This window comes from Metopolophium dirhodum, chromosome 7 (assembly GCF_019925205.1).
Source record: "Metopolophium dirhodum isolate CAU chromosome 7, ASM1992520v1, whole genome shotgun sequence".
NCBI lineage: Eukaryota > Metazoa > Arthropoda > Insecta > Hemiptera > Aphididae > Metopolophium > Metopolophium dirhodum.
The window spans coordinates 33,642,529-33,662,711 of record NC_083566.1 but is presented as its reverse complement, the minus strand read 5'-3'; the positions used below and the strand labels follow the sequence as shown (position 1 = coordinate 33,662,711).

Genomic DNA, 20,183 nt, shown 5'->3' with positions numbered 1-20,183 from the left:
CAACAGTGTTTCAGTAGGAAATAAATAGTCTAAAACTTAATGCCATTTTGAAAAATTAGAAAGAGTGACAGATTTTGAACCTTTTTTTATTTTACAAAAGCACATACACAATCTATACAATTAAGCACAATAAGCATATAAGATAAATGTTACATAACATAGATTTCTTGAATAAGAAGCCACCCGTTAGTAGCACTTAGCAAAGATTTTGAACCTTAAAAGTATTCCTCCAGCATTGCAATAAACCTAATTCGGTCATAAATCATAATATTATTATATACGCATGTAGGTATAAAATAGGTATCTAAGCCCATTGGACGTAATACAATATTATATTACATTTCATAGAAATATTTTAAGTAACATATTGGAGTGACAGAAGTGTATGATCACATTCTATTATTACTATAATTGTTATTGCAAGTTGCAGAAACTGTTCCTTTATAACCGTATACTATTGAAACGTTATCATTAGGTACAAAAAGACGTATGTGACCATCAGATAAGAACTAGTATGATTCAAGATCGTTTCAAAAATGTTGTAGGTACTATAGTAGTATACTAGTAATAAATATGCTAAATAGTATATTGTGTGGCAAGGGCGGGAAGTGAGCAATTTCAGTCGCGGGTGACGAGTGCGGCACGAGCCGCAGACGAAGGGCGCATTTCACCCAAGACTGAAATTGCCTTCCCGCACGAGCCACACATACTACTTTTTGTCACGCCTCTGCATTCATCGATAACGGCAAAGGTAATGCAGGGATTTATGCAACAACTAGACTATAATTATACAATATTTTATGAGAGCAACGATTTGGTTTTATTTATTTTAAGCGTGTCACGCATAGAGGTTATAATATGATTATAAGATGTAACCAAAAGTTTATGTTTTTTAAAGACCGACGACCGTGGTAGGTATAGATTTCAGTGTCTATTTGTGCAGGGGTATACGCGCGTGAAATGTGCGCGCAGCGCTTTTGGTGATTTCCACTTTACCGCCCGGCACTATTAGGGATTCCCACTTTACCACCAGCTGGACAGAAAAAGGACGCTTTCCAACGCTTCAACCGCTATCGAAAACCAAAATTTCGGTGCAGGCGTGATAAAAAAATATTTAATATTTTAGTCTTTGTTATTTTATATTGTATGTTTAACAGGAAGTGTTGGATGCGGGGATGAACATCAATACAGATCTGTGTAACATTTTGCAATCCACTTTTCTTCAAAAAAAAAAAATAAATTAAGTATTTAAATGTACTGTAGGTACCTATATATTTAAATTATAAACAAATACATAATCCATGCTTTAATTTGTTTATTTTGTTACTAGTACATGCGGTATACAGGGTGATTCTTTTGTCATGAAACAGTCATTATTTCAAAAAGTATTTATGTTTTTGAAAATATTTTTTTACATAGTTTCAAGTTGTTAAAAAACAACATTTTTATTAAAAAAATATATTTTTAAATATTTTTTATCCTTATAATTTTTTAAGTTTTTTTATTTTTTTGGGTGACAACATACCGCTTGTCGAACTTTAAATACTTATAACTTATAAAATACTCATCTTAAATTCGATTTTTATGTCTCAAAATACTTAGAAAAATATTTTGCTTAGGAATATGAAATTAAAACTCTATGTTCTCATTCAAAAAAGTAAAAACTTAAAAAAATAAAAGGATAAAAAATATTTAAAAATATGATTTTTTTTAAATAAAAACGTTGTTTTTTAACATCTTGAAACTATGTAAAAAAATATTTTCAAAAACAAATAATTTTTTAAATAATGAGTGTTTCATGATAAAAGAATCCCTTTGTTTACCTAATACACATCTCTAAAAAATAACGAATAAATAAGAGTGAAACACGTCGTAACAGATGCATACAAAAGGGTTAGATCAACAAGAAATCTTGTTTTTTTTTATTAATTTTTACAAACTATAGAGTCAAACTGAAGTTTTTCACGAATATATAGTTTTATTACATTAAGTAGGTACCTACCATTTGAATATAAATAATTTAAAATTTAAAATATGCATATCATATAATACCTACATTGATTATTACGACTATTAAAGAAATTTTAAAATTAAATTTTTTATTAGGTAATGAAGAATGTTAAAACCGCTATTTTAATGAAGTTTTTAGAGCATACAAACGATACACTAAGACTATAAGATCTAAAACCTAGGTTTAACCCATTAATTACAGCTATATAAAAAAAATCTATGACAAAACCGTTAGATCGTGAAGTGCGACTCAAAAAAAGATAGCTTTAATCGGTCAAGGCAATCGGTGAAGAACTAAATTGTCAAAGTATACAAATAATACATTCTCAAAATAATTAAACAATATACGCCTAACGTAAAAAGAATAAAGATTATCCGTTTAGTATTGTAGCCTGTAGCTTAGTAGGGTATTATACGTTTCAATAGATGATTCAAGGTTTTGTTTATGTACAACAAACAAATTTTAATCAAAGATGCACTGTTTTATCTATGAAAACTACATATAGGTACCTATATATTGTAAAATAATAGTTTATATAAATTGTCTACAATTTGAATAATTGTCTAAGAAAAGATATTTTTTACAATCGTACAATTGTATAAATTATGATAAATCATATTAAATTTTATAATTATTTAAAAGTTTTAATGGAAATAAAAGCCGTTATAGTTATAGTTAACGCTCTTTATAGCTGATCGATTGTAAAAACATTGCAGTTGTTAAAAATCGGTTTGGGAAAGAATGAATTTCTGTGCCTGTTTCTGTGTATTAATTGACGTGACATTTTAGACTCGTTATAAGGATGATCGATCATGTTTAAAATTATGCAGTTACAATATATATATAAATATATATATATATGTATGTATATATATGTATATATATATACAATATACATAGGTACCTCCTAGTCATTGTCGTAAGAAAAAAACAGTGAAGATTATCATTATTTATTCTAAAGAGTTCAAATAATTCGGTATGAATGGCGAATGCAACGTGTATATAAGTATAAAATATAAATAGGTGGCCATGTAGGTAGTTATATTAATGTTAATATACTATACACAATAATACAAAGGTGCTATATATGAAAAACCCAATTTAAATTTGTATAGGAATTATGGCATTTTGCTATTATTTTTATGTGTAATATTTAAAATTATAATAAATAAACAACTTTTTAGGGACTGATTTATATATAAAAACATTATTATCTTGAACATTAAATTGCACAATCAATATAACTTATTTTAAAGATGAATTTCCTACATTTTTATTACCAAACACTTTTATAAATCCAAGAAACAATCAGATCTTGAGACATATAGGTACATATTTTTATAGGTAGCCAATTTTGAATACCCATGTTAATAAAAAAAACAACGTTTACAGGAAGCAGTAGAACTTACATAGGAATATTCAATGCATTTAAAAAACCATTTGAAATTTTAAGCACCATTTAATGTCATATGTTGATGGGAGTGCGGGCGTGATACATTCCGTTTAACCAATCAGTGGATTTTGATATTTTATCATATTATGTATGTATATTATAGTTGTGGCTGTTATGTCGAACGCGAAGAGAAAGGCTAACGTTAAGATGGTATATATGTATAGGTATTTATAGTATATACCGACTGCATAGCAATACAGTGTTAAATAGAAGAATGTCATATCATATAAATAATTTATATATATGTAATAAATAAAACACGATCCATACCATATCGAAATCATATACGATACGACAATGATGAGTGTACCTATATATTATATAGACGTACCCACAATCCACATATTATATGTATATCAAAGGTACGCCGCCGTACATATATATTCAGAATAATACACACACACGACTACGAAATATATATTATATTATATATATATTACATATGTCAGCCGGTATGTATATACTATAATACAACTATACCATAGGTGTAGCATACGTAGGTACCTGGTACATATATAGGTATATATATATATATATGAGTATCCGTGTGAATGCAATGCGCGTTACCATGACAACTCACACACACCGCAACTATAATATCTAAGAGGGAGGAGAAATATACGCACAACGAGCACTCACATATTATATATTATTTATTATTATATTTCATTTTATATTAAGAACTCATATTATTATACGTATGTATATAGTGTGTACATGTGCGTTTGTGTGTGTTGGAAAAACCGATATCGGACACGTATATATTATTATACATCGTTTGTTCGAGGGGGGAAAAATTTTCGTGGGGTCCCATACAGTTCGCGCGTCACTTATTCTCGGATTGGCGGCTGTCGCTCCATTACGCCGGGGAGGCCAAATGGCAAAAAAAAATCGAAAAAAACTAAACTACAAGGGGATGATACCACCGTGCAATGTGGTGGGAGGGAAAGGGGGAAGGGGGATTAGGTGGTGTAAGAGAAGGCCCGGATATCAGAGAACCGGGACCAGGGTATGGCCAACAAATGACTCATCCCTGGATGACCGGAGACGGCGACGGCGGGTAAACAACAAAAGGACGGACGCGGAAGATTGATGACGTTGCGACGACGCTCTTCGGCAGCGGCAGTGTACACGTTCATAACACGCCGCCGCATTTTCCTTCCGAGGGTTACGAACACTCCCCCCTACGACAGACCACTCGCCACCGACCCCCCCCCCCCATCGAACGCCAGAGTCACTTAATACATAAAACGTTTTTATTCATGCATTATGTAACACGCATTTTCCTCAGAGAACGAGCGGAAAAATTCAATTCCGACAACACGCATTTATACATCACGCACACAAGGGTGAGCGGCAACCGAATAATAATGTGTATATAAATCGGGCGTATATATAGCCATGCGCATAAATAATATGTACCGACGGGGATTTCTCAAAGGTTCATTTAGAATTGGAAAACCACGAATACAAATTTCGTTTTCGTTCGTACGCGAGACAGAGCGCCGGAATATATATATAATATAGAGAAGAAAATTCACTGCACGCACGCACAAAGATGCGAATCGCAATGATATCGCGTAGTAAATGGTAAATTGTGATATAATACATATTTAATGACGAGTTCGATAATGCGCAACAACGCAATTTATCCAACACCTTATGACGTATATTGCAGCACGTATACCTATTTGTATATTATTATAATATACTGTTACCACCACCATAAGACGATACTGAAAAATGTAATTTAAGACCAAATACATTCGTATAAACTTGCACAACAACCTGCAGAAATATAATATATGGTAGGTGGTTATATGAGTTTTATTCAAGTAATTTAAACTTAATGGTCATGAGCTAATGAGCCAGTTTGTTATATAAGAAGTCATCAAATAATACACTTAAGTACACTTAAATACATACATACATATATACATACATGCATACATACATACATACATACATACATACATACATACATACATACATACATACAAATAATATGTAATTTATTCTCATTAGTAGAACATTTATTTGAGAAAATTCAAAAATTCGATTATAAAAGAAAGATAGGACGTAACACTATTCAAAGCTTTAAAATAATTTAAATTTAAAAACTAAGATGTAAGTTTATGACAATAGTAGACTATATATTATTACACATAGGTACTATAAGTATATATCTATTTAAGGCTAAAGTGTATTGAAAAACATTTTATTTTATAATACGAGCCAGTAATAATAATAACTAATAATAAATACTTATAAGGCATTGGCATGAGCATTTATATTTAAGGGAATATATCTTATCAGCCACATATACCCTGCCACCAAAGTTTGCGCACGCCTATATGACAGCAATTAAAATAGAACTGCAAAAGAGTTTACTAATTATGTTGTATACAACAAATATATTTGAATATGCATTTATATATAATACCTATATATACTGAATTATTTCCGTAAATAAAAATATATTTCCCAAATAGTACTTAACCGTGTCACGTAATGCAGCGGAATGAACAATTTTAACTTTTGGGATTTTTATAACAAATAAAATTAATATTAATCCCAAATTATGTAAGTATAAACAAAAAATGCACTCGTGACAGTACGGACTGATTGACGCAAAACAACTGAATAAAATAGAATTTTAGAACGTGTAGATACCAGATAGTATACTTGTCTATATACAACATCTAATTTCTTGTCTGTAGCATATCGATAAATTAAACATCACTAAAAATTAGTTTACAATTTAAAAGTATAATAGGTGGGCAAGTGTGTGTTACTCTGTTGTACAGTAGGTTACAAGTGAATCACTGTAATGGGTAGAGTTAAATTTAAATTCAATGATATAATATCATTGTATAAGAAAAACGATTCTGAGCGAAGACAGTCAGTCAGCCTATATGATATTACTAAGTATATTAACTAAAAATATTATTGTGATTAAAGTAATTTATATGATATAAGTATATAACCTATTTACGTGGAACCTTGTTTTAAATTTTCAATCCTTATATATATATAAAAGTTGAACATTTTATACATTTTTAACTACAAAATAATTATTAAATTTTAAATTTGATAAATGTTGTCAACATTCGAACTTTAAAAGCTTATACAAAATGTATTAAATTTTGAAGATTTTTTACCAAACAAATAAAGTTTTATTGACATTCATAGAACAAAAACCTAAAAAAAAATTGGAAACTTAAAATGTCCCTAAACAGTTCAAAACAAATCAAAATATTTTGAAAATTGTATCATGTATTATATAAAATACAAATATAAACAACCATTGATTATTTCACGTAAATACGTTCATTTGTTTTAGAGTTACACCAAAAACCAAAATCGATTTTGTCGAAAACCGATTTTGCGTAAAAATTCCCGTTTTTCCTTAATTGTTATGTTGTTTTTCCCGGCGCTTTTGAAAACTATTGGTAATTTTAAATTTTGACCTCCCGAATGCACCAATTAGTTTCACTTTCCCATCGAACAAGATACTGTAGAAGAAAATCGAAGCAGTTTTACAGACACAAAAATTTAAAATTTAAAAAAATAATAAAAAACACACATCATTGTAAAATCAATACATTCACCTCTCAGAATCTAAAAAGTAGAAAGACAAAAACAATACTTATTACGGCAAAATAAAATTGTGTGTATATTAATCTTACACAGTATAAAACAATTTTATAGCTGATCTCGCTTCATACAATTAAAAAAAAAAATCAGATACCTACAACATGCAAACTATCTATTAACCATTCATTTTCATAGAATTCCAAGTTTTCCATGAACATTACAGCAACATTCAAATAATAAGTAGATTATGTAATGCGAGACTTAAATAAATACAAATTCTGGTCATCTACACTCTACAGCATATAATATTAAACTTTTCGTAAAGCATAATAGTACTTATACATATATCTATATACAACATTTAAAAATCAGGAGGCATTTACAAGTTTGCAGTCAATAAATAAAAAACTCTCATTATATATGTATAATATGTGGATATAGATATAAATTATATTGTGTTATACAATAAGCACGAAGCATCGATATTTAGATTTCCAATTTTTTTTTGACACGTTGTGTCAATAACACGTTCGCCTGATACTCATTAATATTATGCTCGTTGCTCAATTCGTTGATCAATTATTGCGCACCCACTCGGTAGGGGAACACAGTCATATAATATTATACACATTGCGACAGCCGTATGAAGCTAAATAACACTTATATACACTTGATAATATGACAACAATCGGACTACAAAATATTTGTTTAATAATACGCATCATGTAACATACCTGCAGTTCTGAGGTCCACCAACAAACTACCGACCTCCCAGGGATTTCCATCAGAGTTTTGGGTACGTTCGAAACCACTCTAGAAAATTGAATAAAAACAAATCACATATGCGAAAATAGTATGTTATCATATAATATATAGGTACTAATTATATAGATAGATACACAGTGCGCATATTATATTAAAAAGTAATCGACATTTCCTCATAAACTTTGTGTGGCCGTGTAATATAAACTATATACTATAGATAATGTACGAACAAACACCGTTATTTTTTACCGTATGCGAACTGGAGCCCGCTGACCAGTCACTCGAGTTAGGCGGAAGGAACCATCTGCTTTTGGACGAAGCCTCGGGACTGCTGAAAGTGTAATTGCGCGACGGTGGTTCGTCACCCGGTAACAAAAAAGACCCAACGCTGGTGCTGTCATAAGGAGAAGGACCGCGACTTTCAGTCGTGGCACCTGACGTTCCATAATCCAAATCGACTTTCCAGAGGGCTTCCACGAGCTCAGCGTCCTGAAAATGATTATAACGGTTAAAATATTTTGAATTGACACAATTATTCGACAATTATATACGAGTATGAATATTATTGTATTAAATCTAAAACAGAAGTAGCTACACCCTCATATAGGTAAAAATTACATTTGTTGGTATATATAAATATATTATATATATAATTAAGAATGTAACACTGCAAGCAAAGTGCGCCAAATACGATAATGGTTTCTACGAATATGCCTGATGTCTTGATATAAGTATATAAGCTATGAGGAACATCTCATATTTGAGTGGAATCAGAATTCTGTGTTTTTACGCCTCAGAGACTTTTAATAAAGATATATATATATATATACTAGCAATCTCATATAATAATTGTAATAAATTGCTGTTATAATGAAAAATGGATGTTGGCAAATATTGTGCGCAGGATTTATCAGGATTTATCAGGATAAATTTAAAATGAAATCAAGTATCAAAACGGAAAATAGGTTTTCAATTCCGTACTCACACATAAATAATAGGTACCTATATATACATTGTATACTCATTAGATCGTACTCAAAGCTTAGTCATATATATTTTCCATATACAGAAAGCGCTGAAACACCATGCAGTGTAAATAGAATGCACAATGACGTAGAGTTACAATTCTGTAAACTGGAAAATCATTTTTATAATTTTTTTTTTTTTGTTTTCTTCTTTTGAATTAATAACATATGTACCTATATTATGTAAGTGTATGCGTGTGTGAGTGCAGCGCGCGAGTTCGCCTGCTCGTTCGTTCGTTCACATGTATATATAATGCAGGGGTAGCGGCCATTTTCGGTGCGTATATATCGACGAGACGAGACGAGACGAGACGACAGACACGCACGCGAGGGTGAAAATCCCTGCGCGCATTGTGTTAATGGCGACGGCGCGCGGGGTCGTGATTGCGTCGCAACGCCATTAATCACCGGGCCCCCCACCCGCTGCAACTCACCCCCAAAACTGAGGGTACAACCCCGAGGGAGACCACGCACAAAGCGAATATATGTATAATGTATATACGTGTGCGGCGTGGTGCGCGTGTATATACATATCAGTCGTAAGCGCGGCCCAAGTCTCCGCACACATCGGTATATACTGTATATATACATACTGAAAAAAAAGCGTCGTCGTTATATTATACATATATATATATAAGGAGGAGAAGCGTCTCGCCCGTGTGATTTTCCCATTCATTCTATTTGTATGTATATATATATATATAATATACGTGCATACTGTATATGCGAATACGCGTCGTCGTCATTCGGACGCCATCGTATATTATATTCGGAAAAAAACGTCGGTGTATGTATTTATATATATATATTATTATATATCACGATGAATGCACAATGAGAAGTGCGCGTTGAATGAAGTTATCATACACAATATATAATAATAATGTATAATATGCCCACGCGGACCCGCGGAAGAACATCTGCGGCGGCTTCCCGGACAAATGACACCGATGACATAATTTATATGATTCGCTCATATATTATTATATATGTGTATTATATTATACGAGTATCTGTATAGAATCACACCGTGCACGATATTATTGTGTCTTATACGCAGGGGCGGGGGGTCAGTGCGTGCGAATAGACGATGGGATCGATTAGGACATCAAAAATTATATGCAGTACCGCGGACAGTTCTGTGATAACTACCTATACATATTATCATAGTATGGCTGTACAAATGATATTTCATTTCAACGATTTTATAAATGCGCATTGTCATATTATATACCTAGGTATATTAAATAAACGTCTTAATGCAGCAATACACAAAATTAACTATTGAAGCACTATACATGCAAAAGATTTTACCAAATTGACAAAAAAAACACTTGTCCGTCAAACAAATAATAATATATTATATTATAAAATATGGTAAGTATTCGTATCGCCTCCATTAGTAGCAGCACAGACACAAAATTCACAATTATAGAAAAACGTGTACTGGAGTATATAGGTACCTGTATGTAGATATACATAGGTACCTACCACGTATTATATATTATGGATAAGTGCAATATAACATTAATTTATGTATATCCTGCGACATATTATAGCTTTGTAATCAAATTTTAGGCGATCCTTTATGTTGCAGGTTTCAGCATTACATACCTACATAGGAATATTATTTTCAATCAGTTGTTTAGGCGGAATCTTTGCTAAGAGAGGATTATTAGTGTGCAAATTATTAGTAATCGAAAACAACAATGAAAAGTTAATAAATGTTATTTTATAATAACAATAATTATATAATGTCATAACCTCACTGAAACAAAAAATAGAAACAAAGACGAAAGACGTATAGGCTCAAATCAAGTCGATTTAAACTTGAGAGAATGTCAGTAACAATTTGTTTTATCTATCCTATACCCACTCGCAATATACATACTACATAGGTAGGAAAATTGGCGTTCATACAGCAAGACCGACCTTGAGTAGTTAGCTTTAGTTTAGTGAATTGACCTATAATCAAACTTCAAGTGAAGTACGCATCATCTACCTATATGATGTGTTCTTACTTTGGCTTGTTGACGATATATTAATTTTTTGTGAGTAGATACCTACTCATAGTACCTACATTAAATATTACAATTTAAAAATAATCTTACTTTAAAATGGAAATATTAAAAAAATAATTAAATTTAAGAACACAATAGATAATGTCCTGAACTTAAAGTTTGATATTATAGGTGGTCAGTTAATACTCTAATACTATAAACAGCTAACAACACAAGGTTGGTCCTGTTGAATGCAAATAATTTGAAAAGTTACACGTGGGTCAGAGTTAAGAGAAAACAAATAGTACGCTGACATTGTCTATAAAGATTATAATATTATTATTTCAGGAACGCTGTGCGCCGGTGCAGAATAGTAAAGTTGTAGCCGCGGTTCCCGATATCGCGGTGAAATCGATTTCAAACGATACGATAGCCACAAACGAAATCTTTACAAGTGCATGCGACAGCACGGCACGGCGTGAATTACCGGTAACCGATACACGGCGCACGAGTGTATAATATTTTGAAGAAACATGCGTAACATGGCCAGCAGTAAGCGATAATGACGCGGCTTATCGTGTAACAGATTTCTGACGGCCTCTTTGATATTGTACGCAATCGACGTTCAGCGCCGAATCAGGTATTGCATATTATAATATTATACAATACAGCAACATCAACGCATCGTTTTAAATAAACGACGTTATCATTTACGCGCATACGACGCTCAACTTCTGCAGTATCGAGGTAAGTATATGTATGTACGGTAAACGATAAATGGTAAAAAAAAAAATCCCCAACACACTACATTTTTCTTCAGATAAGTCACGGTGTCCGGAGAAAAGTGCCGCCATCCCCCACCCGGGCATGGCAGATACCTAAGGGTGCCCATTAAAAAATCTGCCAAACCAAAACACACGTGTTTACCAACCTACAATTCCTCACCTACAAACAAAAAAAACAGCTAATGGTCATAATTACTGGGCTTCGTGATCAATAAAAAAAAAATTACAATAAACAGCTGTTACAAAATACGTGTTTTTTTATCTTATAACACATGTAAATATAAAACAGTATGCTTTGGACCTAAGGACAATTTTATATTAAAAAACTTATCACTTGCATCAGTGAAATAACGCAAACCATCGTCAAAAAGCGTTGATTATTATGCATAAGTCCTGTCACCAGTAATACTTCGATAAACATTGAGGTTCTTTAATTTAAGCTTGGCGTTTATACATAATTGTTACAACGTTTTTTCTTACCATCGGACTATTTTTCCTATAATACCGTATGTATCAGAAAAATGAAACTGTGAATCGATACGAAACTGGAAATAATATTTTATTGTTTTTTGTTACGCGACTGCAGGTAGAAAAAGAAAAAAATATTTTAATTCTACCACGTTACTTTAAAAACCACGAACGCATTGAACCCACGATACCTACTATGTACCTATATAGAGTATATATATACCTATAGTAAAAATAGAAAACTGTAAAAAAAATTTGTATCATTCATTCCATTACGCCAATAATGGTCGTTGAAGCGTATATATAAATAACTGTCTATTCTTACAAGGCACCTTTGAATAATATGCATATTGTATACATATAAGTAACTGATGTGCGTCTTGAACATGCCCCATCCCTCAGCTCATAAAATCCTTCAGAAAACGGGCAACGCGAGATTCTTCGGACCAGCAACGATGAAAGATCACAAATATAGTTTCGTATGACATGGTACAAGACCGCGACACTGAACTTCACCACCATTAATATTAGTGAAACCTCCCCTAACAGACACCACTAAATAGCCGACGTTTTTTTGGAGCAAACTATAATATACAAACTTTCTTCCAACTAATATCTCTGAATAGTGGACAAAATGTCAGTGACCGAGATTGTCCGGTATTTAGAGGTTTCACTGTATACACGCGGACGACAACTGTTTGATCGGGAATCGAACAACACGGCGCACGACGAACAGGTTTTCCTTTTAAAACTGCAGACTGCCCGTTGACGGAAAATATCACGGTTACCCGTTCGCCATGATTAATGATTATATACCACGTAGAGGTAGGGGTTAGATATACTAATCTATAATGACCAATTTTAACCACGGTCACCGAATGTATAGGTACCGCGATCGAGGCACCGTAGTCCTTATTTATGGTTTATTATATACTCGCGAGCGGGTAAATTATAATTAACGGGCAGGTATATCTTCCATTGGACATCAAAAATGAAAAAGGTGGCTGCCGACCGTTTCTCTATCCATTTTCGTTTTGTAAATTATTGTGCATTTCGAACATATTTCGGAAAAACAAGTTTTGTATATTGGTAGGTATAGGTAGATAGATACGTTACAGTGACTGTCACCGTGCTCCGTGAAAACCGTTTGGTTAAAACCCGTTGTCATAATATACAAAATAGTTGAATATAATATATATAATAAATGAATATAATATATATATTCAACTACTTCACCGTTTGGTCAGATGCGATTATTAAAATATGTGGTTATTATAATATGACGATTGAAATTTCTACAGTAACAGTTGTATTTCATTTAGTGAATAACAAGAAAATTCTGAACACAGACCTGTTACACGCGGAATACGGTGACAGCAGAGTGTACCTAAACGTAAACATGTAAGCCTCGTCGCTTCTGGTCCGACGAAACTGGTCTTCGCCCGTTGAGTATTACACTATTATTGTTATAATTTTTACACACATCAGTCACATATATGTATATTATTGACAGGTTTGAAGTTCATCACATAGGTAAGTATAGTGTAAGTAATAAGTATATATAAATTATAGAACGACAAATCCTAGTGACACATCACATTTCTGTAAGCACGCATTTGCGTTTTTGACATTTTGTATCATATATAAATATACATTGCTATCTTGTCAGAAAACGGATTTATTTTATTTATTTTTTAATATATTTTTGATAACACTGATCATATAACTACAAACTGAAAAGCACTGTATCTTGGCTGTAATCGTGTTCCTGTTTAATATAATAAAATGAAGTATTTGCAGTCTTAGCTAGTTGAAATTGTTCAATTATATAACCCATACATTAGATCAATGTTTAGTGTCGAAAATTAAGTTGTTAATAATAAAGGAAGACTTAGGTAACAGGGGCCAGAGCACGAAAATTCTTAGTACGTCTAGGTTGGGGGGCGGACACAGTAATTTTATCAAAAATAAACCACTAAGAAGTTATTAAATGAAAGCTAAAAAAGTTTATTTTTAAGTACTCAACACTGTTGTTATAGTTTTACTATAAGTTTATAACTATAGTTAAACATTTATAGTTAAATATCTATTTACTATAGTTAAACACAATTATTACTTATAGTAAAACTATAGTAAAACAATTATAGGAGCGTGGGGATAGGCTATATGATATATTTTTGGTCTTTTTGTATTTTACAGAAAACTGGTGCAGTAAAATAATTCTTAATTTTTAATTATCATCAAATTAAACAATTATCTTAATTTTTAAACCTATTACTGTTATTTCAAGCGTCCCTCGGGGTGATCACCTTTTGCCAACTTTGTTTTTATTATTTATAAATGATATTCAATTGGTTATATAACACTAAAATATTCTATTGTTTTCTGTTGATGCTAAAGTATATAAAAAATAGATTCAATCCACGGTTGCATACATTTACAAGAAGATTTAACAAATATCAATAATTGGTGTAATTTAAATGGGCTGTATTTTAATATTAGCAAATGTAAAGTATTAACATTCAATAAAATCTAGTATTAATTATGACTAAATATATGACTAAATAACGTAAGTGTACTGATACAATAAGGATCATATATGCCACCTACCAACAAATTTAAGTTCAATCATTCAGTTTACGTTTTCAACGAATTATATTGTAAATTAAATTCTACTATACCTAGTACCTACATCATATTATAATTTTATTATAAACACGGACATTATACATGGCAAAGATATTGTTTTATAAAGGCGGAATCCAGGTTCCGTCACAAATAAAAAAATTAGTTTCGTCATGCGTGTTATTTATTTAGTTATATGCCATTCGCCTCTTTTATGTTTTGTATGATTTATACACAACATATATCGTTTTATAAAATTAAATTATTTCATAAAAAATATAAAGTAAAATAATTTCAATATTTTTTACAAATTTAGTAGATTATAGATAGCTGCAGCAATCAATAATATAGCCACAATACAATTACCAATATATATATATTACATACTTATTACCTACCCATGAACACTGCGAAATGCGATTGTTAATTAAAATATTATTGTTCATACGATTTGAATATATAACTATAAGACCGGAAAATGTTCCGATAGGCAAACACAAGACCATTGAATGGAGTATACTATACATCGATGAATGCAAAGCTCCGGGAACCAATTGAAGATCAAAATTATTAAACTGTATATAAAACGTAGTGACATCAATACACCATGAATAGACAAAAATTAAGAAGCCCATTAGTTTCCAATCGACAACAGTTATGATGGCTTATCGAGTGTGTATATATATATATATATATATGTATATTATAATATGTGTAATGTGTACATGTTATCGTATGGACTATATATAATATTATGTATAGATATATATACATTTATAATATTAGGTAGGTGTATGTTTTATACATTTACAAGTGCATCAATAACTTTCAAAACTATCAATAATAGACGTCTGGAAAAGTAACAATTATTTACAAGTATAGGTAAGAACTGATACTTTTTTGTACATTAACGTTAATCTACCTAACTGTAAGAATTGCATAAATAGGTAATAGTGGCATGTAAATAATTTAAATGTGTTATAATTATTATTAATGTAAAGGTCGAACATAGACAAATATAGGTATAGGAGTGCATAGCATGCATTAGCAACCACAACTAATATTATCCTAAATTTCCCAAAATTAATTTTGTATACATATATACTTGCACCACTATATATTAGAAGAGTATAAATAATTTAAATAAAAAGCTTTCAACTCCAAAAGTAAAATATATTTTATCAAACTATTAGTTTGTTTTCCTACAGGTAGTATAAATAATTAAAAAATAATCAACTACGCTGTCGCACTGACAATAAAGCAATGATATCCTCCTCGGATATTCTCCTGATATCCTACTTGCACATTTAAAAAACCCAGCCGATTGGTACCATGAATTAGCTTTTCAAACTTACGAAACAAAATTAAATAAATGAAAAATGTACAAAATATGTAACCTTAAATATCTACCTAATCTGAAAAAAACAAAATATCTAAGAATATTTTTCGATTAACTTCTTACCTAGTCCCCACATATTATACAGATTACAGGTATATGAAAAAATAAACCTTATAACAACAGAAAACGCTTGCTCCGTAATCTATTATGCAAACCATCTAGTCGTCATTCATATCGTCATGGAAACTATAAATGTTTACAAAATCCTTATCAAGCCCATGTATGGGTTTATAGAATCTAAATGAACGAGTTCTGCCAAATAATCCAATTTAAAAAATATCCTACAACCTTCCGTCTCAAATCACAAACGCCACTTGGCCCTATTATAATATCACAAATCTTATACCTATAGTCTATGCGTTCCGATCTCCATACCTATATATATATAATATTCAAACGGTGGAAGACATGGTCGTATCCGTCTATATATATCATCCCTATATGACACTCCTCACTCAAAAATCCGTTAGCATAGGTATATGTTAGTTACAACTATGCTAGAGCCTGAGCATCTCAAAAGAAAATGGTGCCACGACTGATCGTAGTAAAATTGCATTGATGAAGCGTAACTAATGCGTATATATGATTCGTTTTTTTCGAGTCTATAACGTCTTACCAATTAGTATCTATAGGTATACGAATGTATAATTATAAAATAATAATTAGTCTTATCGTAGTCGTGCATAGAAATAAGTTTCACCCTCGAAGTTGGCGTGCGATAATGATGATACCTCTATACGTGATGTGACGCAGAATCTGAACGGACCCTACACCTATAATAAAATATTATATAATTGCTGTTGTGTATGAAAAATATTCTTGATGGACTTGGGAATAAAATATATTATGTACCACAAATGTATACCAGAAATCAGTTTGGTTTTTGTCCAATAATATATATCCGAATCACCATAGGTTATTATTATCGATTATTATATACCCATATTCCGGTACGTATAGACTAATATATAGGTATACCCACTTTTAAACTGTAAATACTGCATAATATATAGGTACTTACACCAACGCTATATGGCAAAACAGTGCAGATGTGCAAAAAAAATCGTTTTTCTCCACCGAATTCTTAGCATACCTATTATATATAGGTGTATAGGTGTCTTCGATAGGACCCAGTCGCATTTTCGCATAATGTATATAAATCAATCGCGCACCCGTTTCTTTTCCGGATGATTGGACACAAAATATTGAACGCAAGCGAGAATACGTATGCACACACACACACACACACACACACACACACATGGGTACCAATAAAATACTGGTGTACACTTTACATATAATATAAACCTACCTATGTATATATTGTGTGTGATACACCACACTGCGCAGCAGCAGGTATACCTAAACAATATATATTTTAATATGCGTCATGTGCACCGTGTGAAAGTATTGGTTTTGTGCGGAAAAAATAGGTAGGTACCTAAGCATATATAGGATCGTTGCACCGTTAACAATCCGCATCGGCCGACGGGTTTATTTTTCTTTTTACGATTTTTTTACCGACCCGTTTCGTTTTGCTTATCTCCGCCACGCGAGGTGATATTTTATTATATTTCTTCTTTTATATTTAGATTCGTTTTTTTTTAGTACAAGTGACTTTTTTCCGCATAGGTTGATATTATAGTATAATACATTATAATATATACGTAGGTAGGTGCTACATTACAATAATAATAATAAAAAACCATCACCCGTAAACACAATATTGTAATATTATAATATAGGTACAAGTATATACAACACGCAGCACAATCGACTCCGCGCTCGCACACACAGAAAAAACCGTTTTTCCCATTTCGTAAACGGATAGGCGCGCGCACACAATACGCGATATATATTACTATAAAATATAATATTATAGTAATGTGCGTGGCAGCGGCGCGGTATTCCCCAGGGGAATCGTCGTCGTAGTCGTCTCCGCCGGGCGGCGGCGGCATGACAATCGCCGCGTGTGCCGCCGCCCGCGGGAACCTTAATAATGTTATTGTACACAATGGCGCGCGTAGATGATATTATGCGTTGTATTATAATAATATAATATATTGTATAAATAGGTACCACATGACGTATACGGCCGCCAAGCGTTATAATAAATAGTATATAGAAATCGTCGAAGCGTTGTGAAAATATTTGGACAGACGACGACCGATCGCGTTGTACCGCCCCTCCCCCCCCCCCTCACTTCCAACACCAGTCACGCCGTCGATAATCAGCCGCGTACGATAATAATATTCTTATAATAATAATATATTACATATACGTTTATGATCACCACCCACACCCCTCCACCAACCCATCCACCCACCAGAAACCAACCGCCATCCTGACCACGGGATCCGCGGTGATCGATCAACCGTCGCGCTCCGCGATTGTTGTGATGTACGTACGTCACCATCATGTGACGGGTTCGGAAAATCGGTCGCCTATTGTGTGAGTGCGTCGTCTCGCGCGGTGCCAAATGTGAGTGCGTCGTCGACGTCGTCAGGCGCGCTCATTCACGCCTATAATATTATACAATATACCAGCCATACATCGATTTTCACCGGAGTTGACTGATAACTAGACGCTCAAACAAAACTGTAGACATTATATTTTTTACATGATGCACCAAAAAAAGCACCGAAGCGTTGCGGTTCAGAAAGATTGCGCCCTAATATAGATTTTCACCGGATATGACTGCAGTATGCAGATAATTAGACATTTTTGATTTGACACTTTTTACATACAAAAGAAACACCGTATAGACAAGCGCTATAGAGGACTGGAACATCCAGCACGCCCGGGTTCGATTTACACTGCAGGTGATGACTGACGACTATACACACTCAAACTCAGGTTTCAACAACTTTTCTACATTAAAAAAAATACGCACCAAACATACCATGCAAGACCGGAAATCATGTTGGTACCTGCAAGTGTTACAAAACGTAACTACCTATCGCATCTTCATAGAAGACTAAAAAAAAAACTATGCATAGACTCTCTTCATTAGGCACCCTGAAGCTGCAGGTGTGTTACACCATACTCACTTAGACCGAGTTAAACACCGGCATGTCTTATGGTATTTATTAAATACGTTTACGATCACCACCCGCACACCCTTCCGCCAACACCCCCTCACCACTAATCAATCAGCGTGCTGCAGACCGCGGGTTCCGCGGTGATCGATCAACCGTCGCGCGCCTCGATTGTTGTGATGTTCGTACGTCACCGCGTGCATCATGTGACGGGTTCGGAAAATCGGTCGCCCATTGTTGTGTGTGCGTATCGTCTCGCGCGGTGCCAAATAATGTGCGTGCGCGTTGTTGTTGGGAGCGCTCAGATACCCGCCTATCGTGGTATATATACCATAACAAAATGTATATACATGTATAATAATGTATACGTTATATAGTGTATGTTCGCCGCCGTCACGCCGAGTTGCCAACACCAAGTGAAAAAAAAACCCGTAATACGCCGCTTCTTTGGCGGCCGTGAAAAACGCCCGTGAATCCGGCCGCCGAAGCTGAATGCACGACAGATAATAATAATAATAATAATAATAGTAATAATAGTGTGACGACGACAGATAACGCGCGACGACACGGCGGCGACCGACGTTTTTTTTGCCGTTCCGTCTCTTTTATTATTTACTGTTACCGCCGCGATTTTCCGTGCGCGGTATAATAAATATACAGAATATACAGTGCAATAGTGCTTTATAAAGTAACGTTAACGTCCTACCTATTTATGTATAAATATCGCGAATATAGCTCAAATTGAATAGGGAACTAAACTCGAGGGGAGACTGCTGCAGTATGGAGGCTCCTACGTAATCTATAGATAACAAAAAATAATCCCCTACTCCTTTTCACATTTAATGATATAAAAAAAAAATTATTGTACCTTATATAAGTAAAGCGGCGCCTTTTTTTAAAAAAAATGAAAATTCATATTCTATACAAATATACAATAATGAGTACAATAAGTGAATGAGAGGAATACAATATGAGGCGGTGAAAATAGAAAACATTTAGTAAGAGTTTCACATTAGA

At 33.0% G+C, this 20,183-nt stretch overlaps 1 protein-coding gene across 2 annotated transcripts in view; it reads right to left on the bottom strand.

Moving 5' to 3' along the window:
* LOC132949757 (segmentation protein cap'n'collar-like) overlaps positions 1 to 20,183 on the bottom strand; it is a 110,670-nt gene that overhangs the window by 51,946 nt on the left and 38,541 nt on the right. For both annotated transcript variants that reach the window (XM_061020815.1, XM_061020814.1), the window contains exons 3-4: positions 8,076 to 8,315; positions 7,796 to 7,874 (exon numbers count right to left, since the gene is read on the bottom strand). In XM_061020815.1, the coding sequence (XP_060876798.1) occupies positions 7,796 to 7,874; positions 8,076 to 8,315 (319 nt within the window). The remainder of the gene's footprint in view (positions 1 to 7,795; positions 7,875 to 8,075; positions 8,316 to 20,183) is intronic.